Consider the following 26,982-nt stretch of genomic DNA (forward strand, 5'->3'; position numbering starts at 1 on the left):
CTTCACATCATTCGCCAATAAAGTCGAGAGGTGTGGATTTCAAAATGACTAATCGGAAACATTTTGAAGTGCTTGAGCGTCAACTTCTCGGCTTCCTCGTCACGTTTATCACATACCATGAAGATTCAACATTTAGGGAGAGAGCGAGAGAGATGGCACGATCACGTCTGTGCTTTGCTTCAATCGTTGTTTATGCAGGTGATGTCGGTTTCCAGGTCGCTGTAACGCAGCGCATGTATAATCACTTAATACCCCCTCAGGGAGTAATTTAAGTCCCATCTCACCTTATCTCACAGCCACGAGAGCTTGTTAACATTCTGTCACAGCGGCTTATAATGACAATTGTTAAAAGGCTGTTAATCCGAATTTGGTCCGGACTCCAAACTGTTAAATGCTTGTTTTCCTCAGCGACATTTCAGTTTTAGACACTCAGAGACTTCAGTCTAAGTGCTCAGGCAAACACTGACAGAGGAGAAAGCTCAGCAGAATTAAAGTGTTGAAATCCCACATGTGTAATCATCTGCCGTTTCTATTTTGGGGGCAAAAGTGAGATCTAATCTCACCGCGCTGGTGTCGTCGTAACTAGAGACTGTAATTTTCCATTTCGGCTCATAGTCAGTACTTTCACTACAAGTGTCACTTTCTTCTCAAGGTTAAATGACTTTGGATCAGGGGAGGAAAGCTTTTCTTCTAGAGCAGAGATCTGACTGTTTTGGCAAATTAACGCCAAAGATTCGATTAGATTTCTCTCTCCCGGTAGTTTTAGCGACAGTCGACCAAATCAAACCGTTACCTTGAGTAAAACCCCCAAGTCATCCCTATAACATTGATGCAATTTTGAGACTGACGTATTCTGTCAAAAACATTGTGATATTTGACTCTGAAGTGCTTTTGAGTTGATTTTAAAGATAAGATGCCTATTGTCTAAAAAAAAACCCAATATTATTTTAAGGCTGTATCAGCCAGCCCATCTCAGACACGTCTGTAATAACAGCCGGACAGAGAGGAGTGGGCAATGTAAACATTTTTAGGCAACAGAGATTACGACTGAAAAGGTTAAAGAAATGATTGTAGAAGAGAGTGCTGGTGACATTTATGGATACGGACGAAACAGTCCCAGTGACGTAGGTACCCAAACTGCCGCACTATAGGTTGCCGTAGTTCACAAAGTAAACGTTGTTCAGCTTTTGCCGCAGTGAAGCCGAGCTGTCTCAGAATAGGGTACGGGAGGAAAACAATAGGAGCACGCCTCATTTTCTCAGAAAGGCCGATGACAGACATGCAGACAGAGAGATAGCATTGAGCAACCAAAGCTAGTTTATCAAAGGGCTGTAGTCCTGATTGACGTCATGACTTCGGCTCTCAAAAGATCAAACTGCAACAAATGCGACAGGCTGACATATTTTTGCTTCCGACCTGTAATCTTTTAGAAACAGGTGTGACTCTTTCCATCACACCAACCCCTGTTAAAACCCGTCACTGTAACCCCCTCAGCTATCTTCACCCTCCCACCGCTCTGTCATTACTCTCCTCCAGGCTCAAACCTGTTGGCCGGCTCGAATTCACACCTTCACACATTTTCTTTTATCATCCTGACCTTGGCCCGCCTTGTGGCTCTGGATGCACGAGGGTGAACGCAACTCTCAGGTGGACACACTTTCACACCTACTGCGCGTCTCTGCGGAAAACATGAAAAGTAGCTCTGACCTGTGACTAATGCAGCATTACACAGTGTGGCAGCGGGGGCACGCTATACTACTGGAAAAATGCTGACGAAAAAGAAGCCATAGAAAAAAGTAATTCTCTTTCTCCCCGTGGCCCTGCGGGGAATTAGTGTGCACACGGTAAAGAATGGATGGTTGAATGGAAGAAAGAAAATACTTGTTGCATCACATTATTTTGGCTGTGAATTCAAGTGAGCACAGAGGAGAGCTCATGCAGCATGAAGAGTGATTTCACAGCCAGAGTACTCGTGTGGGGATTATTCCAGCAGAGCAAAAAGCTTATTTACAGTGCGTTCAGTGACAAAACGCCGAAATGGAGACCACGCATCTGCTTAGAAACTGCTTTTTCCTGTTTCCTTGTTACGACGACTGAGGTGGAAAAACTGCGTTTAATCAAAAGAATCTGCTTTTTCCGACTTAAATTCTGAACACTGTGGTTTTATACGCAACCAGTTCCAGCATTTTTCCAGCCACTTTCTTTTACATGAGTCTAATTTCAAATACAGTACTCTGCTGTTGTCCCAATTTTTACTGGTAATGCGTCAGCAATTTGTATGGAGGCGTGAAACTGCCAGTAAATCAGACGTAATAAATAAATAAATAAATGGCAATATAAAAATATGTAGGAATTAATTCATTTAATGTGACATACAAAGGTCAATTAAAGCAGAAATATCCATTTAAGTCACATTCTATAGATTAATGAATGCCTACATTTACTTTCATTAATCATTTTTGATGCATTTGATGCCATCTTTAATTATTTATTGTGACATTTATTTATTTATTTATGATTTTGGCAGTTTTGGTCTTCCCCATATTCCTGCAAAAGGATTACTGATCAATATGTGTCTCTTTTCCAGCATTTCCAGCAACTACAGAACCAAAACAACGCTCCAAGATCCCTTTAATCAGTATGATCTGAGTCGTGCACATACTGTCCACTGTGTATTGTCTATTTATTGTCCTCCAGGGTGAAGAACTTGCCACCTGCCACCAAAGCTGTGATCTCCGTCATTCTTGACATCAAAACTGTAATTGTGTTTGAGGAGCTTACGATCAGCCGCTCACTTGTCAAATATCAAACACGTCACTGTACTTCTGACGTATAATCTCCAGAACACTGCAGATAAGTGCCCTCAAAAGATCAAGGCAGTGAAATGAATGAAAGCATCGCCACGTTTGACTGACAGTTTAATTCAGAGAGCATTTTATATCTTTCTTCCTGTCTTTCATAGTTTAACATAAGCCTCGTATTTCCGCCCGGGTGTGAAGCTGCGCTGATCGGAGGCTATCAAATCCCAGTTCAGATGTACTGCCTAAGTGTTTGATGTTCAAACTGTCATGTTGTCTGTATCATACTGCCCAGCAGGAAGAAGTCAACGTCAGTTTGCTTTATGGTAGATTGCTCTTATTAATGCTCGACGCAGGGGGTCCTGCAGCCGTGACTGTTTGTTCTCCTTCTCCTTCTTCTTCTCTTTATTCTCTCCTTTTATCCGTTCTCTAAACAACTGACCACAGGAGGCCGGGGACAGGGTTTATGTTTCAGGAATTATCATAAAAGTCAATAGTGCAAATCCTGGAGCTGCTGTCAGGAGTGAAAACATAGATTTCTGTTTGCTTCTCTCTACATACGCTGAGAAAGAAATGAGCAGTCGTGTGGTGAAAGGTGACTCACTGTTTTCCTACATACCTGAAGATGCAGAGGATCACAATGGCTGTGGTGAGAGAAATGAGGGAGACGCTGTGGCCGATGGTGTAGCCAATCTTCACCTGCCAGAAAAACTTGCCCTGAAGGAAAAGTAAGAACACGACATCAACACAAGTCAAATGTGAAGTTTGTATTGCCGACTCATTGTGGCCTATTTCCAATACCAATATATCCACATAATCCTTTTTTTCCACCTAATGGAAGTGTCATGATTAAGCAAAGGGGGCACAAACACAAGACGCACAGGCAGGCAAGTAAGTTGAACAAAAAACGAGCTTTATTAACATAAAGCTGATAATCCAAAATCCAAGAAGCAAGAAAAGGCGAATAACAAAACCAAAAGTAAAAGCAAATTACGAAGCAGAAATGACGTGAGGAATCAGGAACAATAAGCCAGAAACACACGACATGAAGCTGGGACAGGGAGACACAGGAACAGATAAACTGACAGAGAGACAGGGGAAGACGGTGATTAACTGATGGGACACAGGTGAACACAGACAAAGGGAGGAAATGAAAAGCAAAACGTGACTGATGAGGAAAGCACTTGACGCCGTGACAGGCAGAGTCTGTCTTGTGGTGGAATTTACATATTATCAGACCTCTTATCAAACTTTCCCTCACCTCAGAAGACTCAATCCAACTGGATCTGCTGACGTACTGCGAGCTAACGTTCGTTGTCGTCTTCTGTAATAGCTGGATTTCACATGAAGCTTGTCTCTCTACAATGTTGCTGCCGCAGCACTGTATGATTTTTGTGCTTGATGAAAATGAGATTAAGAGCTCTGCATCCTGAGGTATCAAGTATGCAGAAGGACGGACATCAAATTCCTTTTAGAGCTCTTCACCCGCCTCGTCCCTCCTGACTTCCTATGTGGCATACTAATGAGGGAGTCACAGAGCAGAGTACCCACCTAGAAAGCTTTTACTGCACTGTAGAGCACATCAGCTCTCTGCTCCACCTTCGTCAACACGGATTAGCTCTCTCTGCATTACACTGGATAAGACAAACATGTGATGTATTTATTCCCGTCCTTGCCCTGAAGGCAACGTGAATAACCTCTAATGACTCATAATGTCTGATAACAGAGGCAGGATATACTAACTGAGCCAGGCTTGTCAATGAAAATCAAGAGTGTTCTGCTTTAAAGACATATGCCTGCTTCAGGAAGCAATGTCGACTGATGTATTCACCTCTGGTGCTGTCTGAATTTCAGTTCATGAATTCTTCACACAAGAAGAGGAGAAAAAGGAACGAACATAACTTTCTGGCCAAGAGTTCAATACCTCTCTCTTGTCTTTGGGTTAAAGTGGATAAAATCAATATTTTTTATAATAAGTCTGGATCAGGAGAGTGCAATATGAAATGAGTCAGTACCACCCCACCAATAATTATAAAATCTCTGCAGTTATCTTCAGTCTTCCAGTCCAGACAGATAAAGCGAGTAACGTGCAAACATAGTGGAGACATGAATCTGCACTTTCTGAGCATGTCATTATTGCAAATGCACATCCATAAATCCACATAGGAATCACAGAAAAACTATACTCGTCAAACATCAGAACTTGCCTGTGATTTGTCACAGGTTAAAGTTTTCTGCAGCATCAAAGTAATCCAGCGACAGCTGTCTGTACCTTCATGGGTACACCACAAACAGAAACTGCTAATAGATAATTCAGCTTTCTGTTAATGGTGCCAATTTGCCTGAATGCAAACATATATAGGTTAAAACACAGGGCTCAAGTTGTAGCCAACGGCTAAAGAAAGAATAAGATTGGGAGTGACAAACTCTTCAATATGAACTTCTTCCAATTGCACAATACATCTTTTTTTTTACATTACAGTAGAAGTGGGTCCCAGAGGGGCAGAGGGGGGTTAACAGACTTTGAAAACCCTTCGGTGTAGAGCAAACCAGAGATAAAGGAGACTGATCTGGGTGATTTTACACCCACTATGTTGAACTTTTTTGACTTCATGCACCAATGAGCAGCTTTAATAGGAATGAATGGGGCTCAACCTCCCACACTGTACCCAGATTCCTGTTATTACATTGTGGGTAAAGGCATGGAGCTAGCATACGATTAGCTTAGCTAGGCTTAGCAAGACTGAAAGCAGGCTGTCTCCAAGGTTCAGAGATGCACCTACCAGCAACTCTATTTTTCACTTATTAACATGTTGGTCGATCCATATATCAAATGAAGTGCAAGAACAACACTTTGTGGTTTTACAGGGAATTACGTGCCATTACTTTCTCTGGGTGAACGGGGAACCAGTGGAGACACTGGACAAATGTCTCACTTCGAAACCTCCACTAAAACCACAAATTTCTATTTAACATATTTGTTCAGACTACATTACATAGGATACAATGTCAGTGAGTGTTAGAGTTGCTGTTAGTCGCAATTTTAAACTTGGAAAGGAGTCAGGCTACCTTGTTCCCCTTGCTTTCACTCTCTGGACTAAGCTGAGCTAAGCAACATTTTTGTGTTCTTTGTCCATAGAGGCCATAAAAGACAGAAACAATTGAATGCAGGCATAGAACAAGTATGAGTCGTGAACCTAATGATCAATAAAGCTATTTTCCTGATAGACCCGACGACATCCCCCCACTGAGAAGAAAAGGATGTTCTTATTAAATTCTTCCTGCCCACTGGCTCTCGAGCTAGTTTCGCACTGTGCCGCAGAGTTCATTCACAATTGGACCATTGGGTATCTGCTCTGCTGCCTCTTATTGACAGCAGAGGTGTACTCACATCGTCGCTGGTGCCGTTGAGATTGTATCCACAGTTCACGGCGATGTCAAAAGGATGCATCTCAGTCCAGCCCTCTGCTGTGCAGGTCTTGGAGAGGTTACCTGGAGTTTGGGAAGACATGCAGAGGTCAAAGCCACCCAGGCAGCAGATTTCCCTTTTATCTGCTCAAGAAGTTAGTTTAAATTTATCCAACTGCGAGACCTACGGTGGAATGAGTGACCTCGTATCTCGGCTTGTTGTGTCACTGCAAACAACTAGAAAACCTCCACAAACTTGAATCTCTCCCACTAATGTGAGCCGTTATTGACTCCATGCCTGCAGAGGGCACTGACATTCTGATCCTCCTCCAAACATAAATAAATTTTAACAAGCTCGAGCCAAGGAATGGTATGCATGTCATATGAGGAAACTTAACATGCCGAGACCATTATTCTTTGGTATTTTTTTATTTATTTCCCACACAAAAGTCATAATGACGCAGTTTGGGTGGATGTTTTGGGTACAAAGTGCAGACCAGGGAAGCATTATCAAAACAAAAACAGGGCACAAGGAGCCATGGTATCGAATAATTGAGGAGGTTGGCCTGCCAGGTGTGTAGCCAGTTTTGCAAAATATTCTGTTAAAGGACACACAGCTACGCCACATGCCTTTGAACTTTCCACTTCGAGGAAAAGTAGAAATAAAGCTCATCAGTAAGTGAATTTGTTTATGCTATAACTTCCTGTCGGGCTGATACATTGAAATACAGGATCAGATCGTTTGGCAGAAAGGAATTAAAATGCATTGACAGACAACATTTACTTGGACATATCGCTACTTGCCAAATAACATGAATAAATAACCACAATTCTTCATTATGTTGATTCCAAACTTAAACTTAAGGATCACTGAATAACTGTATCCAAGGCCGCTATCAAGGCCGCAACATGTTCGGACAATTCGGAAAGTATATTGTGGCATTGTTGTGTAGCTGGAAACGTTAAGTAGTCTCTGTTGATTGCGGGGTTGGTTTCAGGTAGATATTTTAACTTTCTGTGTAATAACGTAGGCAATAAAATAGATCCGTTGAGAGCTGTGACCTCTGGTGGAGGTGTAATATGCTTCATTACTTCACTTGTTGTCATATTGATTCTCAATGCGATTGTCTGCTCCTATTTTTCACCGTTAAGACGAGTTTTCTTTTGCTTCTTTTACGGATTGTGTATATGAGCTTTTGTATTGAATACTAATTAATAATTATATGTGATACAACTGCTTATGCATTACAGAACCAGAAATATCATCTTTTTATTCCACACTTTCTTCTTCCTTTTCAAAACTTCCCACCCACATATTAAATGCTTCCTACGCCCATGATACTAACAGATACTGAAGTGATTGCTCCACTGTTCATATCCTATTGATACAATCCGTTAAGATCAGTTTTCCCTTACACACCGTGCTAGACATGACCTGCTACTTCCTCTGCCGAAGACATACTTTTTGTGCGTAATTGCAGGAGACGAGCACCAGAAATAGTCGGTTATTTGGTTTATTCATGGGATTTATTCATGGTTTATTCATTTGTGGTGCATCAGAGGTTCATGTAAAAAGCTTAACCCCAAATGAGACCTCAACTACAGTGTGACCAACAGACAAGCTGCTCTGCGCATGCAAACCTGGACAATTATGACAAAATGTTATCACACGCAGGCACAGAGCTGTGGAGGAAAGCATGTGCAGCAGGAGGTCGGTGTCTAGAAACGCTGATCAGCCAGAGAAAGGTTTGCTATCGCCGCTGCCGTGGCTGCATTTGAGCACCATGCTGGGATGATGGGCTTAAATTCAGCCTCATTTTCCCTCTTATTTCATCCTTAGTCCACCCCTCTAGTAACCAAACATGCTTTCATGGATGTGTATGTTCACTCCACACACACACACACACACACACAAAAAGAAACATTGACTAAAGAAGGTGTGTAGTCATTGTTCAGGCCAATCGACTCATTTGTAGTCAGTGTGGTAGACTCGCAGTCTGTTCAATAGATTTATTACTGCACTGCAGAATATTGCAGAATGGAGGAGCAAGGGGACGGCAGAAAAGCACTACAAGGAAAAGCGACTTCATCTGGACTCAAGGCCGTTTCACAGAGAGATATTGTACCAGCTCGAACAGTTTTACACATAGACAGATTGTAAAATACATCTTACACACAATATATAAACGTGTCTGTGCCTCCTGGATAAACTGGCAACACCTTTACTATACAACAAAACACAAAAGTTTAATTTAAGTTTCCGAACTGCTATTTCTAAGCATGTGTCACTCAGACTTTCTTCTGTTGCACTCAACAGAAATTGCTCTTCAGAGTCTCAACTGACAGACTTAAGAGGTGGTTGTGTCTCTGGGTGAGCCCTGCAGTGCTTCTCCCACTATCTCTCTGACAGGACTGTCTCGGTTGCTCTTGGCGACTCTGCCTCTGCCTCTTCATCTGAAGCTCTGTTTCGGGGTGTGCCCCAAGGGTCGGTCCTTAGCCTTGTTCTGTTTGGCGTGCTTCTCTTTGAAGAGATCTTAAGACACTTTAAAGATGTTGCATATCTCTGCTACGCAGATGATATTCAGCTTTTCATTCATTTCATTTAAAGGGCCTTTGTACACATTAAAGTGTGTTTACAGGTCTTGGGGAGTACTTCTGTGTATGTGAAAAAAGTAGTATCCTTTTGTGGCTCCAGAGGAAGCTGTGTCTAATCTTATAAATTGCCTCCAGTGATGTGGTGAAGTTGCACTGTGTCCACTGGTCTCGCATTGCACTACTATAACACTGTTTGACTCATTATGGACCGTTTAAAAACAAATGATGAAAATCGATACAGCAGAACCAGAGATATCAGCTTTTTATTCCACACATTCTTCTTCCTTTTCAAAACTTGTCCCACCCACACGTTAAATGCTTCCTACGCCCATGATATCAACAGATACTGTAGTGATTGCTCCACCATCCATATCCTATTGATACAATCTGTTCAATGATCAATTTTCCCTTACACAGTCACTGTTTTGAGAGAACCAAAATAATGGATCTATAAATACCAGCGAAGAAGAGAAGCTCATGGACAGCCATCCTCTGATAGTCCCATTACCACCACTAACAGCTCAATCTGTAAATTCTCATGCAGGAGGATCGTTTTCATGTCGATGCGAGCAGCTGTCATGACATTTTCTTGTAAGAGAACAAAGCAAAAGTGGAGCGCCATCACTGGCTGCAGCGTCGGGTCATTTGCAGAGAAAAAGATGATCCCACCTAGCTGGGTCACACTCACCTGAGACAGTCCTTCTTCTCACACAGGGAGCGTCTTCAGCTGTCATTTACAACTAAACTTACTGCTGAGGAGAACTCAGGTCACTCCTGCTTTCAATCATTATATTTCTTTGATAACAAGCAGCGAGGGAAATACAAAGAACATGTTTTCATTCAGTCATGTCAGGTCTTCTCTATGGAGAATCTGTCAGTCAGTTCAGTGAAACATATCCAGCACTGCTCAGAGACACAGTCTGCATCAAGATCCCTTAAGATTCAGGTGAGCGGGATGATTGATTAGAGATAATCGTCTGCTGTAAAGCATGATTGACGACGGCATGCTCTTACTCCAATAGATTATGTTTTCAGACATGGTGTTGCACTTGAATGGCGTCAGCTTGCTGGAAATTGATTTTTGTTTATCAGGCATCTCTCTCTGTCTACTTGGAAACTCAGTAAATGCTGGAATAGGCCGATATTTTCCTCCAATTGCATCTGAAATGTACAGTTTTTCCAATAGGTTTTCTGACAGATGTAATAAATCCCGATGATGAATGCCCTTCTATGTGCCCACATAAGATATGAAGGAATTCAGGATGAAATTTCTTTGACACTGATTGTATTCTTACAATACGCTAGCAGCTGCATGTAGCTTTAGTCAGAAACAGCAGAGCTTTGAGCTTTGTTTTGTATACCATGTTTAGCATGTTAGCATGCAGCTAGCTAGCACTAAACACATGGTACAACTGATGCTGATGAGAATGTCATTAGTTTTGCAGAAATGTGGTCATAATCAGTAGGCAGTTAGCAAAATGATCTTCCTATCCAGCGTTTCTGTTTTAAGTGGCGCAGCTTTCCTAGCCTTTCTGGCCCAGATGGTCCAGGAAACTCCCAGGCTGTTTGTATGTGTTGTAAATCACTCACATTACGCTTCTCAGCCAATCAAAACTGCGTATTGCGCTTTGCATGGTGATTCAAATCAGACAAACACACACAGACAAGAAACAAGACAAGAGATAACAGGTGGACCACAAAAACAGCTAAAGCATCTATTGGGAGTGAAAGTTAATGAATCATAAAAGTGATTGCGAGTCATCATGAGGGTGAGTTAGTCAGTATTAATATTCACCTGGGCTTTATGAATATTTGTACAAAATTACAATACAAAATCGTTGTCCATGTTTTCTAGAAGGACACAGAAGTTTTTTCTAATTGGGGACGCCCAAGCAGCAGGACAGCATGATTTATCTGTGCCTTTAAAACAAAAGAAACGGTCAGGTTTAACCTTGTGGTTTGGGGTAACATAACTTAAGTATTATGTGAAGTTTAGCAGAGCTTTGTCATCATGATTATGAAAAGAAAAACTTGAATCAGCAAACAAACAGCAGTGTCCTGTCGCATGGACCCAGGCATAAAAGAAGCCATCATAAAAACCCTCAATTGATAATAAAAAAAAAGTACGATTCAGATTCACAGCAGAGAAAGAGAGAACACTTTCTTTCTTGTACTAAAGAAATAACATTTTATAAGAAGGCTCAAATAATCGAGAAATCGTCATAGACAGCGTTGCACAAAGTTTCAAAAGTTCAACAACTCAATTAACTGAGCGAATTTCTAAGGGAGTCTGGTGTTCATGTTTACTGTGTGCAAAACCTTTTCAAATTGTTGTAAATATATCTTAGAAAGAAAGATGAACTAGAAGTACAACAGAGTTTTTGAAGTGACAGATTTAGAGAGATTTATCTGCAGTCTCAGTCGTGTCTCTGTGTCCCTCCAGAGGAGTTCACCTCAAGCTGTTTCCATCTCATTATATTTGTTTTGAGTTTGAAGGTAAACTCCTGCAGTATTTGCATGCAGAATATTTACCATTTTGATTTTGAAGTTTTATGAATTTGTTTTTCCGTTTTCCAAAGGTTTACACAGCACTCAATTATCTGACACCAGCAGACACCAATCTCCTTCTGACTTTACTGTTGTTTGTATACTTCCAGTAGCATTCAGAGCTGAATTATGATGAGGCCTTGAACATACAGAACATGTCCGTCAAGCTTAAAGAAAGTTTGGTGCGCCGAAGTGTCTAATGGGGATTACAAAACTTCCACAGTTACTTTTGACCAAGTCTGCTCCTGCTATGCCTGCCACAGCCAGTCAGGAGCAAAACTCACATACAGTACGTGACCTCCAGACGTCAGTAAACATGTTGGGTTGACTTTAGGAAACTGAAACTACTTGTTTGAGCTCAAGGTTTAACATTGAGATATGATCGTTGGTCTCAGTAGCACATGTTCCTGGTTAATATATAATAAGATTATGGCTCAGTCTGCACCAATACCAAGCTGAGCCCCCCACATATCGACTTGTACCTGTCAGTCCTGTGATCACTTGTACTTTACTACTGAAAAAGTGGAATTAGCAAAAGCCATGTTGCATTGTTTTTGTCTTTTCTTCCAACATAAATAAATGGAGGACCTGTGTGTCTGGCTTATACTACGATTGTAGATGCAAAGCGCATAATCACTGAGACGAGCCGTCATAGTCGTCTCTCACAATGAAAGATTAATTGCTGTGATGTCTGCTTAGCTGAGCAGTCCAACACTAAGTGTGACCGGCAAGAAAAACATCCACTTTAGCTGTAAAGTGGCACAGAAGTAGTGAATAGTTCATCATTGTTGTACTGAAAACATATGCAAATGTATTATTTCTGCATGTTTTAGCATATCGGATTAACCCTTTACATGTTACTGTGAAAGCACGTTTGTACACAGGTTGCGGAGGAAATTATCTTAATCACGATAAAAATAATGACTTGATATGACTGTAACGAGGTCAAAGCAAGTAAACAAACACTAGACAGTCCATCTTTTTGGGAGACAAGACAAACATACCGCTTGGACGGGAATCTACAGCTCGACCGATAGATGTGCAGACAATAGTTCTCACTTATTTCCACCGTGTGTGTGTTTGTCAGTGTACGTGTGTGTGTTTTAGTGGGCGGAGCCAATAGTGTTGGAGGTAATGTGTAAATGAGCGCTATTTTGGCGTTCATGCAAAACACTGGCTATTCCTGACCCCAAGCTAGAAAAAGTTAAGTAAGGTTGGCCTAGTCACAATCTGGAGGGGGGGACCATACGACATGGCATACTGACTGGGATTGTTATTTTATACCCACACCACTAAAGCTCTTAATACATCAAGATTGTTTTGGTGTGAGTTGCAGAGTTTTGGAGATATCGGTCCTAAAGTCTCAGCTCGGCACTTGGCTTGTGGTGCTCAACGTGCTTCAGAAATCCTGACTGGTTACTGCCATCTACTTCCATTATATTCGAGAGAAGGCAGGCATATCTCCAAAAGTCGGCAACTCACACCAAAATAGTCTGGATGGATAAAAAGCCCCACAGGTGAAAGGAAAAGTATGTATTTTTGACTTTAAAGTGAACCTTGAAGATTAAGTATAACCTACTACCAGGAGCGACACCACCTCTCTTTTAACCTGATACCACAGGACATGTTCTGCTTTCATGCTTGTTCCACTTTGTTAAGCGTCCTTGGGTACCCTGAAAGGCGCTATATAAATTAAATGTATTATTTTTATTATTATTATTATGGGCATGTGTCAGCAAACTGCTTAAAACAGGTCTGAATGTGTTTTAGCATGGCTGCGTACAACACTCACCGCTGTGCTGAGAAGATGGTTATAAGTGCATAGTTGTTTCCTTTGATTTTTTCTTGTGTATACAACTTTCCTTTCATAAAACACAGATGAGGTGAATCGGGGTAAAAGCAATTTCCGTATTAAAGGTAAAGCAACAAAAAGGAGCAGATGTGAATGGGAAACTCAATCAGTGCGAAGATGAGGGTTGTGCACAAACAGCTGCAGCTCAATATCTGGAAAAGGTCATGAACATTATGTAATTTCAATATGAATGAAAACGAAAAAGGAAGGGTAGAATATTTAGTTTATCCCAAAACTACATTTGCTTCTGTTTGACGACGCCCCACCACAAAGTCTGACAAAAAGAGTGTGACTAATAAAATCTGGCTTAATCCCGACACCTGCTCATGTTCATGGGATGGAGTCGCCTGTGAAATCGGCCATCTGGACCGACCCTTCAGATCCCTTACCTGATTATGTTTCACAATAAGATATCAGAGCCGAAACTTCCTGTGTGGCAACGACCTGACATGTACACAGAAGCGGAGCAGGTCCGAACTTTGAAAAAACAGAAAAACTCTTAAGATTTTAAGTAAGTAAGTAAAAAGTATAATTTGTAGAATATGGCCAAAATTCAAAGGGTGCAGCATATCACCAGAGTAACTGACGACTGCTGCCTTTCACTAGCTGTCCAGTATCCTCCACTGACGAGTGTCACCAGCAATCAAACATTGCACTATAAATGCACCTTTTTTCTCGACCATTCACCACTGACAGAACTCAAAATCATACCAAACATAACAAACAAGTAAATCCGATGATATACGACAAACAAGTCAGTTGTCATCTACTGTTCATTTCTGCCTCAGTGGGGAATTAAGGTCTCAGGACTATTGAACAAATGTGTCAATTTATTCTTGAGGTGAGGGAACCAGAAAACCAATTACATCAATACTGAGAAAAACTGAGCATTTGCTTTAATGTTGGGCTCAATATTTTGAAGCTCCCATGGCTCCTAATTACATGAAACTATGTCTCCGCTAACAAGGAACTGGTTGTTATTAAAGCCAAAACTGCTTATTATGCTGAGAACAAAACAATAATCAATATTAGAGTTATTCATGTATCAGCGATGTGCTCTACAAGTGAGCTTACTGATGCTGATATCAATAATCATAATATTGTAAAATAATATTAGAATTAATAGCCCAGAACGCAATCTTTACATTATTCTAAGGAATATTTAACGAATGGTGCCAGTGGTGGTGTACTTTCACCCCACAAGCCAAAGCACTGCTAGATTTTTCTGTTTTCTGTCATCAGCTTTAAAGTCAACCTCTCTTTCATGGTGCCATCAATACATGTGGGGATTAAAGTGCATCCTCCATCTTTGAAGTGTCACATTTCCCCCGTGTCTCTAATTTGCTGTTTGACTCTCTGAGGCACTAATGCCTGCATGAGTGCAGCAACACTCCCACAAGGGAAAAAAAAAACAACCCAAAAGAAGAATCACACGTTAGCCTGCACCAGTGGATGGAGACCGTATTTAATTTTTCACTGAATGTTTAAGAGGTGGTGGATCGGCTTTTTCACACCCACAGGATATGCAAACGTAGGTAACAGCAGCTTTTCAGGTTTGAGGAGGTTTTGGGCTACAAAACGGTAAATAAATAAATAAATATGGAGTGTGTTACAGTAAAAAACTTTTGAAACTTTCTGATGAATGATCAAAACATGAATATTAACCCAGAAAACAGGAAGAAAAACTCTGAGGCTAACTGTTACTTATCACAGCCATACAAGGAGTCTATTGGTCCTGTTGTCATGAAAACAGCAGCAGTAGAGGTCAAATAAAGTCATCTAGGATATTATCTTTGTAAAGAAATGTAAAGAAATGGTCACACATTTTAGACTCGATGGGACAACTGATACCACTCTCATGCCTGCTAATCATGAAGCCTGTTAGCCAAGCTTAGTTTAGAGAAGCACCATATTGCACCTTTAAAGGGCAATATGTAAGAATTGTTGTTGAAAAGATTCAAATATAACTAAAATCAACCAAATGCGAAGAAATAACAGTTTTGAGGATATGATATCTATCGCTGCAGAGATATCGACTGAAGACAACATGATAACCAGCTAGGTTCAGCCCGTCACGACCCAAAGCTCTCGTGATAGCAGTGTAAACACCAACACTCCCCTACTCTTCCAAGCTCCCAGTCCAGATCGCTAGCTGCACAGCTAGCCGAGCTAACAAACTAATGGCAGCTACAGTTAGCAGTTATTCTGGAAATATGCTGCCCCCTGTTGGTTTGGAGTATGAATTAGCAAGTTCTTACACATTGCACGTTTAAAGCTCCCCCCCCAAAAAAATTCAAAAGAGTTGCCCTGAAGCGTCAAAGGTAGTGGGGAGAAACTGAGGATTAATGAACCCTTGTATTGTCTCTTTAGGTGGGAAAAAAGGAGCCGGCTTTATAAGAACCAGCAGATGTTAATACCGATGTGTCAAGTATAAAGGATAAAAGCTTAGACACAGAGAGGGGAACATTTTCTGTGTTCACACTGAAGAGTCTGAAATGATTATGAGGCCCTTTTGTCTGTGAAAAACCTGCTGAAATCCATTTCAACTGCAATATAGCGACCTGATTTAATATCTTATTTTCCAGTAATTGTAAACAGTTGGATATTAGCTCATCTGTCAGTCAGGGGGGCAAAAATGAGCAATGACTTGCTGGGTCAAGTCAAGATGAGCAGGTAAAAAAGCTGCAGGGAAATTGCCCAGAGGTGTTGAAAAGATGGAATGGATATCCATCAGCAGAGGGCTGAAAATGATTCTCTGAGATGAGAAAAAAAGGATCTGATGGGGATGTTTTGGGTCAGGCAGCATCAGAGAAAATATCGAAACTGGTGTTCACGCTGATCTGCACCACAGTCGTGTTTAATTTATTAACCTAATAATCAATTCAAGTTTAGAGTAAGGTAAAAAAAACTTTTACACAGCATGCCGCAAAACTGCTGTGGCCGTGATCAACTCTGTAGATTCAGCCTCAGTAAACTACAGGCAAAAAACTAAGCCGGCAAAAAAATGTTGCAGCTATTCTGACAGATATTATGATTGCCATATGATTCACAGCTGAATCACTTTTACATGTTTTTAAATCTTGTGTTCCCTGCCCCCTTTCTCATCCCTTAAATAATATTGAATTGCAGAAGAAAGAAATCAGTCAACACTTACAAGAAGAAAACAAGGAAATCAAATCAAATCATCTGCCGTGAAGTGAAGTGAAGTGAAGGCTTCTTTAGAGAGCAGCGCGGCAATAGATACAATATGTTGTGATTCAGCATCGACTCGTCAGTTAAGAAGACCGGTGGTGACAACGGTCAGTGTCATTTTTCTTTATTTCCCGGAGGCTACAGAGTGAAAAATGGAGTCGGTTCTTAAGAAGAATACGTTCCTGTTAGTTGAGTCATGTAGCTGAGGGAGCAAAAGTTTTGATGGCGCAGGTGTTGTGAACAATTTGAAAGTCTCCAAGAATGTGCAGGCGGCGGGGTAGTTCAAAGAGTGAGAGAGAGAAAAAAAACAAGGCCAGTAAGGCTTTGAAAGACAGGGAGGCAAATGGTAGAAATGTCTCCAAAAAAACAGATGAGCAAAACAAGACTTTTGAGGTCTATCTTTTGAGGAGCTCAGTTAAAAAGATCAAAAATTCAAAGCGGTAGCCAAGGAGGGAACAGTCAGGGGGTCCCCCACCTCCCCAAAACAATATCCTGCCACTCTAAAGTATTTATAAATTCACCAACTTTACTCAGACTTTAGTACATGAACGGTGATTTGATACGTCCAGCGCAAAATTACATATCAGTGTTAACGTAACCTTTTAATGCATGTCCTGGCTGAAGTGCAGTCTTCTTATTGGTTGGTGTTAAAATTTAATTAAAAGTGACCCATCGACAACTGATGATAACATTAAGGCATCCTAACCTGATGCAAAGCTAACAAGTGGAATATGCTCAGAACGTAAGGGCGATTCGCTAGCAAATGCAAGAATGTTTGCTCGCTGGCTAGCGTTCTGCAGAAATTTAGCATAATATTGTGAGACAGTATTTGTAAAATTGTCACTTTCAAAAAACTTTACAAAAACTATCACGATCGACGGCAGTATAGCCCAGTGGTTCTCACGTCTGAAGTTAGGCAACTGCCATGAAGTTTGTTTTTAGCCTAACGCTAGTTTTTTTACTTGGTGGTGATTGTATTTACACTTTAAAAATCATAAAAGTGGTGTTCATTAGTGAAGATTTGGCATTTTTGAGATTGAACAAAACATGTCATATCATTAACTTGTGTTTGACAAAGAGCTCATAGTATAGCAAAGTGTTTTCATTGATGTTTTCTACACATCCATATCAGGGTTGGGGCATTTTGAACTTATTGAATATTGGGAGGGACGCGTCAGCCCAACAGCCCTGCTGAAGTTCGTCAAGGAGAAAATAACAGAGACACGGAGTGATTTAAAAAAACACACCGAATTTTGATCATGTTTCTTTTTGTTATCTTATTTTGGTGACTCATATCTCCTCCTCCCCCCTCTTTCTTTGTGCTCCTTCCAAAATAAAGGTTAAAGGATGAGCCAGATTCCTCCTTGTTTTCTTAGACCCTGACTGTAATCTGTGGCTGAGTGTACGTGCCCATTTCAAATCTGCTCTTTCATTTGGCTCATGTAAAGGCTTCATGCTGTTTACAGTAACCTGGATTAACTTTAATTCCCGGGTCTGAGGCACCTGGAGAATCCCCGATATCTATTTGAAACGGGCCGTTCACAGGGTCACTTTTTCCAGAGCATCGTCTGTCAGGTGCCTCTGACTTTACGATCGTTCCTCTCACTCTTTGATTGGATAGGAATACTACACAAATGTAAAAAAAAGTCCTGACATTTTACAGATTAGTCTCGTAAATATAAACGATGTAATGATGTAGTTTATGAGCTTCATGAATCAATATCCACTATTCCTGCAAGTTGTTGGCCTTGGGCTTTCTGCAGAGTTTCTAATAATGTCTGCTGTCTTCAGGAGGTGATGGTGAAACTTTAAATGTCAATTTGCATGCGAGCAACACATTTCATTTTCAGTATTTACCCAAAGGCTCGACTGTATGCAAATACACTTTTAAATATCAAAACACTCACAGTATTGGAGACAATGTGAATAAATTAAAATCTGTAAATGTGTGGCAGCCCTGAGCTAATGACAAAATGACCACACGGCGTCCTGTATTAGCACCTGAAGGCTTGTTTGCATAGAAATGAATTATTCCATTAATACAACATGATGAAATTCTCAATTCTCTTAATTTCTCAAGCTGAAAATCCAAGTTTGAGCTGATTCTACTTGCACATTAATCTGTTTTTCTGTGTTTCATTATTTTCTGTTATTGTTAAGGCATGTACTGTGGCAAAAAGTGAGGAAAAAGTGTTTACCTTTGTGCTGGTCGCTGAAGTAACTGAAGTAAGTGGGGCAGGTTATCGTCACCACCTCTCCGACGCTGGCTGAAGGCCAACAGGCGATGATGTCCCACATGCCTTGGCAACCTGCCAGGAAGAGACCATAGCATTAACATGGCATCACTCATACTGTGACAGACACACAGAGACACACATGTCACCATCACTTTATTAAATCATGTGCTGAACATGACGCCCATGACACAGGCAGTGCTGTGCGGTGACCGAGGTACGGATCCAATACAAGCTGGGCAACAATCAATACACAAGTCATTTCCTCTTTTATTTTGTGGTAACATCCTCCTGTGTCTTGTTGTCACTTTCCAATTCCTGCTCACCTGTGTTCCCTGTGTTCTGTTAACTCCCTGGTATTATGTTCCCCTCATCAGCCTCGTTAGCACTGCCCTGCTCCCAGTGTCTCTCCACCTGCACCACATCCCCTCATTAGTTTAGTTTGTATTTAGTCCAGTGTCTCCTGTGTTCCTGGTGTTCCTCATGTTCCTGCCTGTGTTCTGGTTCGTTCTTCTTTTGGCTTTTGAATTCTCCCCTTTTTTTCTCCAGCCTGTTTTTGATTTTGGTTTTGGCCCAAAAAGACTTTCTTCCTATAAGCTTACTCTGTGAATATCAGACGTTTTTGTCTCCATCTTATCATATTTTTGCATCAAAGACGCCTCATGTATGTGATGATTTATTCCTCGAGTCTGTTTCCATTGAACTTTCTCGCACTTTTGCTTTTATGGATAAACCAACTTTTCCACTTATGCTAAACTTAAATCTTTTTTTTGATATATTCAAGATACTTTTTCATTTTCTGTCTCTCCGCTCAGAGTTTTTTCAATGCACCGATTGAGAATTCACATAAGACCTGGTGAATGGAAACCCACGTAATGTCAAAAGGCAAGAGTATGAACTCTCCAGTCTTTGTCCTTTTCAGGGAAATACTCCATCCATTCAGTAAGCTTATTTTGGTTAAGCTTTTGGTCCTCTCAATTCTCAGTCTTGCTTCCTTTGAATTCCACTAGCATTTGCCTAAAAAAGTGAAACCCGCACCGCCACTGTCACTGGTTGTTTTGTCTCCTCTGATATACTTGGGCATGAACAAACACATGCCAGGAGTGCATTAGTCTGCTTCAGCTGGGATCAGTGATATTTTCACACACAGTTTATTATAATTGTCTACTTTCTTTGAAATCTTTTTTTTTTTTTTTTTAAATCTGTTCTTCTGGCTTTAAATGAAAGTCGCCACCTTTCACTCTGAAAGCGCGGCGTAGGTCAACAGCACTGACAACGGAGCTGTGACGCGTGAGTGAAGCATCAGAAAAGTGTGAAATAGCAGAAACACAAGCAATGAACCATTTCTGAGACACACACATTTCTCAGATTCAAAAACCAATGAGAAAACAATTTCTCCCAGAGTGCGGACAGCTTCTTCAAGTCCAAACAATGATGTCAAAACTCATTTTTCTAACATGTGTACAGAGTGCCACGTTTGCGCTGGACACCAGAACACACAAACTGCCAACGATAATCAATTTCCATGTCTGTTCTGTTTCATCGCAGAACAATCTCTATATTTAATATGTTGCATAACCTTAGGCTGTGAACATATGGTTTCTCTCACAAATGCACACACTGCTAATTCATTTATTAGGGATGTGACCTCTGAGAGCAGCTTCCACTACCTTCCTGTTGAGGAAGCAGATAGGGGACTAGAGAAATGAGAGTCGCTGCAGAGATAAGGAGCGAAGCCGTCTCAACGCACGGAGTCCATGTGTTTTACCTTAATGCGCTGCGCAGTATGGACCGAATGCGGAGTGATTTTTTATTAAAATGAGACCAAATGGAGAGAGCACAAAAATATGGATGAGTTTTTAAATTCACAGGAAAGATGACAAACCAGATATTAAAGGCATGGATGTATTTTTCTGCCCAGAAACTCCCCATGGATGATCTATCTCGTGCTCTTGACCGTACGTTCATTAAGAGCAGAGGTCGGACTTTTACATTATATCACAGACGCAGCAGATGAGCCCATGGGTGTCAGGCAACAATGTTATCATCAGGTCTCTTTGTGACTTTGAGTCACATGGTTATCTTTATTAGCGATCATGTTAGCGATAAAATAAAAGTCGTGCTCTCGTTAATGACCCTGCACTCTCACTCTACAGGCTGCGTCTGAAATCACTACACTTAGTCACATTCATCACTGACAACTTCCTGCTAACAATCCCACAATGAAATACGCTGCATTGATGGATGTGAACATTACTGCTGTGTGACATTAAGCCAGTCAGCGACAATGAAAAGTACTGATTCCTCGCTTCACGATCTGGGTCAGAACCCCTGACATTTGACAAATTGGCACCACTGAAAGTTTGCCAATTTAGCTACACGCAGTTGGTGCTGCAGTCACGGTCGTACAGGAAACTGTCACTTAATAACTTTAATACTGAAGGAAAACCTTAAACATGAGGATTCCCAGGCAAGTCCTGAGGTTCTTATTATTTCTAAGCGGATTTGTGGACTTTTACCCATGATGAAGATTAGTGACGATGCTATCCTCGATTCACCCACACTGGAGCTAAAAATATGTCTATCATGTTGGTGTGTGTTCAGATCCTCCCCTGGGGAGGAGCATTTTCAGCACCTCTGCTACAGAGTAAGCTATAGAGACAACAAAGATCACTGCAAGACGCTTTGAGCAGGAAAAGCACAGGTGGAATTTATAACATTAATGACGGCTGCATTCCATTTTGGTGAGCCAGCATGCTCACTCACTGACACGGACTCATAAGAGATGGAGCCATCGTGAACATTATTGGTAACACCTGCGCTTTTCCAAGTCCAAATGTCTGCCTTGAAAAGGATCAAGAAAACAAAAGAGTTGGAAGATGTCAGATGAGTCGTACCCACACAGTCCCAAAAAGTGACACCACCTTGTTAAGGTATCCGAAGTTGTGGAGGATCTACACCTATAAGCTATGTACTATATATGGACTATATATACTATATGAAAAGTGCTCTATAAATAAAGTTTGATTTGATGATTTGATTATATATGCTATATAAGTCAGAGTTTATAGTCGACTAAACCTCGTCGTCCAAGTTTTCTTTACTTCTTTAGTTGCTACTTAGCAACTTAGCTCAGTTAGCTGTGCGGCTATTCAGGGGGAGTACTGGTGTTTACACCACGAGCAGCACAGGAGCTTTGGACCGCCTGGAGGAAAAGATTTTGAGTCACATTGTTGGTTATCCTGATACATTCAGAATAATGCTCTCGTCATCTCCAACACAGCGTGGTAGTAGCCAGCTAGTTACTGCGTCTTTCTTCCGTTTTTTGGTGGGTGGCGGCGTTAAGGTGCATCACTGCCACCTACTTTGAACAAACTAGAACGATAAGAAACAGAAATTATTGTAAAGGTGCACTATGTAGTTTTGTATAGTTTTTTTTTTGTTTTTTTTTATGTATGTCACAACACCCCTTGCTTGAACTAACAACTATTAGTCGACTACTACTCAGGGGTGGCTTTGCTATAATAGTATAAAAATTGCCATTAGTTAAAACTGCAGTTAGTCGCTCTCTCCTCATTTGCAAAATTACCAACAGCTAGTGAGCAGCTGACCGGGGGCGAGACTAGACGCAGACCTAAATGGCATGAAAAAAAAAAACATTTCAAAAATGTAGATTATTCGCTCTGTTACCATCCTACAACTCTGACTACATAATGGTGTGTTTACCTTGAACTGAGAAGTGATTGAAAGAGTTATCTAAGCTAAAGTCATTACGTCTGTCGAAAAATCCGGCTTGTATTTCTGCTGTAATGGTGCTATGATGGTGTTTTATCTATAGACTCCCACACTGTATTACCTTAGCCTCTCTATTTATTTACTCATGCTGTTTCCCATTTCCTCTGAATAGCCTCTGAATAGTCACAGAGAGGAAAATATGTTTTTGAAATGACCTGAAGTGACGTTCCCGAAGGTGCTGTTCTCGCAGCGCTCTTTCTCCAGCTCGATCTCGTTCACCACGTCGCACATCTGCACCGAAAGCACCTGTGGAAGAGGTGGAAAGAACATTTAGGTGTCAGGAAAACTAAAATGCTTCCATCACACTGCAATTAGACTGCGAAATAATTCATATTCAGTGAGGTTGAGGCTGGTAGACAGGTTACAGCCCAGTGAGTATGTGCTATTAAATATTTTAGTTAACGTTTCCCTTCAACGACTGTGGCCTTTCTATGAGAATGAACCCTCGGCTAATAATACGGTAAAAACCTAGCAATGTTCTCCATGCCTGAAATCCAAACAGAGCTCTCTCTCGCCTGGCTAATAGATGCTATCATGCAAATGGATTAGGAAGTGGAGATGGGAGGCACTGAGTAATCTACTGCAATCGTTCATCTGTGTCAACAAAGGCGGAAAAATGCGAGCTGACAGCCGCTGGCGGAAAGCCGGTGGGGTCAATGAAAATGTGTAAGACGAGCAGCGAGGAGCTTCAGAAGGTCAGTGGAGACGAGGAGAGAGAGAAGAAGTCGGCATGAAGGGTATTCGTGAACTCCCGGGGAAGAGCTGCACCCTGTTACCAAAGCTACAACGCGTACATGAGTGAAGGCAATAAAGGTCAGGATCGGGGGAGCGATGCAGCACAAAGCTCATCATTTATTCACAATTGTTTCAGTTCATGTTCTCTAATTGGATCTTATTTATGTCTTTATGTCTGTTTCATGAGCCTCCAGCACCCAGGTGCTGTCAAACCTGAAATGATCCTCATCAGTCTGAGCTCCCGCCTCACCTGACACACTTGTGAAGAGCAGTCTGCAGTTTACTGCTCAGCTCAGCTCAGCTCAGACAAGACCAACACAACAAACTGTCATTTATGAGAAAGGACACTCAGAGCAACACCTCTGCCCTTAATGTTTCCCACAGCTCTGTTGAGTATATACATAGCAGAGTAATGACTCATGAGGCAGGATAAACGCAGAGGTTACCTGCGTTCATCATTTCAGCCAGGAGTAGGTACACAACACCGACCAGGCCTGAAGGGCTGTGTGATATCCAAAGCACACAAATACATTAACACATAATATGATTCAACCCGATCAACTAGCTAGCTTCAATTTTTGCGGTGCCCTGTTGGTTTAACCGGCTTTCGAGGTCCTACCAGCACGCCACTGGTAACTGAGGGGATAGATGGACCGGAAATGACGAACAATTCACACTCCGTTGTCGTCAGCGTAGTCAGAAAGTCGTCAGTTCAATCTATCGTTCGGGATTGTCTGTTCGTAATAAGTACATTTTCTGTCGTGCTGAGAGGGGGGGATGACACAGCGCCGTTTGTTTTCGAGCCCTGCAGCATGAGAGCTAATAAAGCTAACAGCTGACTGAGCTATTGACTTACAGAAGAGCTAAACACACAGCAGGACTGAGAGTTTCTGTTCCTGAGAACATAGTGTTAAACAGTAGGACTGCAGGTTAATGTGACAACACAACACGTTTACACTCAATAAATGTTTTGAAGCACTTTAGCTTAGCACAGTTTGGAGGTAAAAGATACAGACACTTTGCGTTAGTGTGCATTTTATCAGTCTTCTGTCGGAGGTGAAAGTAACCAGGTACAAGCGGGGACCAGGTGGTGGAGTAGTGTCTTTAGGGCACAAAGGCCTCAGTACAAAGACTGAGACAACTGAGACTGAGAAAACAGAATTTAAAAAAAAGTAAATAGGACCCAGAGTTTGGGAACAATTCTGTGTCTTTTCTTGATCCTCCCACTAATCCTCACCAAATTCAAACATCTTGAGAGTCCTTCCACCCAAAAATGTGTTTTTCTTGGATGTTTGAGTTTCTCTGTGCTGACTGATCCATGCACAGTTTGACACTTCAAGACTGTTTCTCACTTTCAAGTCTCTCTGTGCTCATCTTAAATGTTTACGTACGAGCACTGTTTTGTAAAATCACAGCTAGTTTGTGAGCCGAGTCCAGTGTGCAACTTACTGTAGATGTAATTTGAAGGAGTTTGCAGGTAATTGAACGTTTTGGTGTAAAACCATATCAGACACAAGTTGTTATTCGCAGGAGAGTATTTTGTGGTTTCCTAAAACATGTCTGGAGGAGACCTTTAAATCCTCAGGATAGTGGTTTTAAAAGTTTGGCTCAAGGTTAAGGTGACCGATAATCTAAAATACTGCCGTGCTGCTGCAGCTAAGTTTATTCATCAAAGCCAGATGAGCTGCCGTTAACTTGCGAGCATCACAAAGACACTGCATCCGGGGAGACGCCGTTAGGTTCCTAGAAAATATGAAGAAAAGTGTACAAACTTTGTAATAACTCCAAGTTATTTACTAACAGTTCTCCACAGAGTGACTTCCTCCCCCTTGGGTGAGGTCGTCCTGACACTATCACAACCCACAGAACTGCTGCTGCTCACAGGAGTTTTTGCCTGCAACCGATTACAGCAGAAAATCCAACATAACCTGAAGTAATAGCAGCGGCACTGGCCAGGAGGCAGGAGATTAAACTGCTAACATTTTCTGTGCAGAGCAACTTGGATGAAGGAGGAAATCTCCTGTTGGTCAGACCCTTCTTTAACCTTATTTTTGATTAGCATGAAATTGATTGTCAGCCAATGTAACAGTGGACCACATCCTGGAGAGGATTTGAGTCTAATAGTCTCTCAGAGGGGGAAGTTTATAACTTATGGCTGACCACAGTGAACTTAAAACATAAAATAAAATATCTACGGTATGTTCAAAATATATCTTCATCAGAATACATCACAATATGTCAAATGTATGCACAAATTTAAATGATTACCCGACTAAGCAGTTCTCCTCAGCGCTACAGACAATCGTTCAGTTAATTGTTTTTGGCTGATAACTTTTGATTCACCAGTCTGCCAAAAAGCTCCGATGAAGCCACTATGTGCTACCTGCCAAGTACCAAACGGCTACCAACGTTATAATCCAGCCTGTGAACACAGCAGAGCATTCAGAGGCTAAAGACGTACTTCCCTCAGGACTTGGTGTGGAGACCAAAAACAGAGCTAAAAGGAGAGTTAATAATGCAGTAAATACTTAGGTGTTTACTGGATGGGACAGTTAGCGATTGTTTGCTAAAGCACATGTGAAAACTGTAAATTAGACAGCATGGTAGCTAGTCCATTCTATAGGCTGATGCTACATGTACTGGCTTCCTCCTCCAAATGGTTTCATGACACGTTTGCAACTTGCATCGCTCTCAACAGGCACGGTCTGTTTTCACCGTCCCTGGCTGAGCAGCTGATCCACTCCGGCATCCCGCAACATTTCACGGCACGGTGGATCCGTTTCATCACCTCATAATCCTGCAAATAACAAGTTAAACAAGTTTGTGTTGTAACCAGATTGATTATTTATCGAATAAACTTTCAAATTGGACTGGAATTAATGATTAAGCAACCACAACAAACACTGTTGGAGAACAGAGGCTCTTCACATCCAGATTTTCAGCTCAATTTCATGAAAATATGGTGCGTCGTTTCTTCTGCCCCTTTGTGAAATGCAAACCAGTGGCAACAAACTTGACGTTAACCATTAATGCTGCATAAACAGAGGAAAAACGGGAACAAAGTCCCTCATCGGGGGCGGGGGGCAGACATGATAGTGGACTGTGTGCAGGGACTTGTACTGTAGGCTGCTGGGATCAAGCTCTCTTCACTGCGTGGAAGTAGTTTATTAGTTCATGTATACTGTGAACAGAGCCTGAGTACACAACGAGGGGAGAACAATGATAACAAAATAATCAGAGGGCAGAGTATCTCATTTAAGGGAGTGGCTGAATTTATAATCAGTGAAGATACAAGACACGAGGAGAAGGGTCCTGGCAGTGATATATACTCGAGCTGAAAATGCCAGAGACAAAAATTAATTGCCTGCCTGCCATTTAGAGATGTTAAAACCTTGCCTATGATATCTACACTTTGCTTTAGTGGGCAATGAATCAAAATGTCAATCCCGAGCTATGCAGATGATAAATGAAACCTCTGCAGCGCCTTAGGGACACAAACATAAACACGGCGTCTCCATGAGCAAAACATCACATAAATACCTGCCAGCTTTGATAGTTTGTTAGCGCAGAGCTCATCACGAGGGCTGCCACGCCGTTGCTTCAAGTGATTGTTGTCATTTCCAACGGCCGCCGGTCTCGCCTTGTTTTAGTACAAGATAACGATCGGATAAAGAACAAGGAGAGCCGGCAGGAAAATGAAAGGAGAAGCCGGTGCCTGTGTGTGGCCACGCAATGCAGAGTGATGTGTTTATACCCATCCTACACTTCACCGGAGAACAACATCTACATCATGCGAAATACCTCTCCAGCCGTCACCTCGGGTTCT

General features: G+C 41.5%; 1 protein-coding gene across 1 annotated transcript in view; it reads right to left on the reverse strand.

Annotated features, from left to right (window-relative positions):
• vipr1b (vasoactive intestinal peptide receptor 1b) overlaps nt 1-26,982 on the reverse strand; it is a 46,023-nt gene that overhangs the window by 14,885 nt on the left and 4,156 nt on the right. Inside the window, exons 2-5 of the mRNA XM_084341018.1 lie at nt 22,577-22,667; nt 18,591-18,701; nt 6,190-6,290; nt 3,418-3,515 (exon numbers count right to left, since the gene is read on the reverse strand). Coding sequence (XP_084197144.1) covers nt 3,418-3,515; nt 6,190-6,290; nt 18,591-18,701; nt 22,577-22,667 — 401 coding nt within the window. The remainder of the gene's footprint in view (nt 1-3,417; nt 3,516-6,189; nt 6,291-18,590; nt 18,702-22,576; nt 22,668-26,982) is intronic.

The sequence above is a fragment of the Pagrus pagrus genome (assembly GCF_965226575.1).
Source record: "Pagrus pagrus genome assembly, chromosome: 20".
Taxonomy (NCBI): domain Eukaryota; kingdom Metazoa; phylum Chordata; class Actinopteri; order Spariformes; family Sparidae; genus Pagrus; species Pagrus pagrus.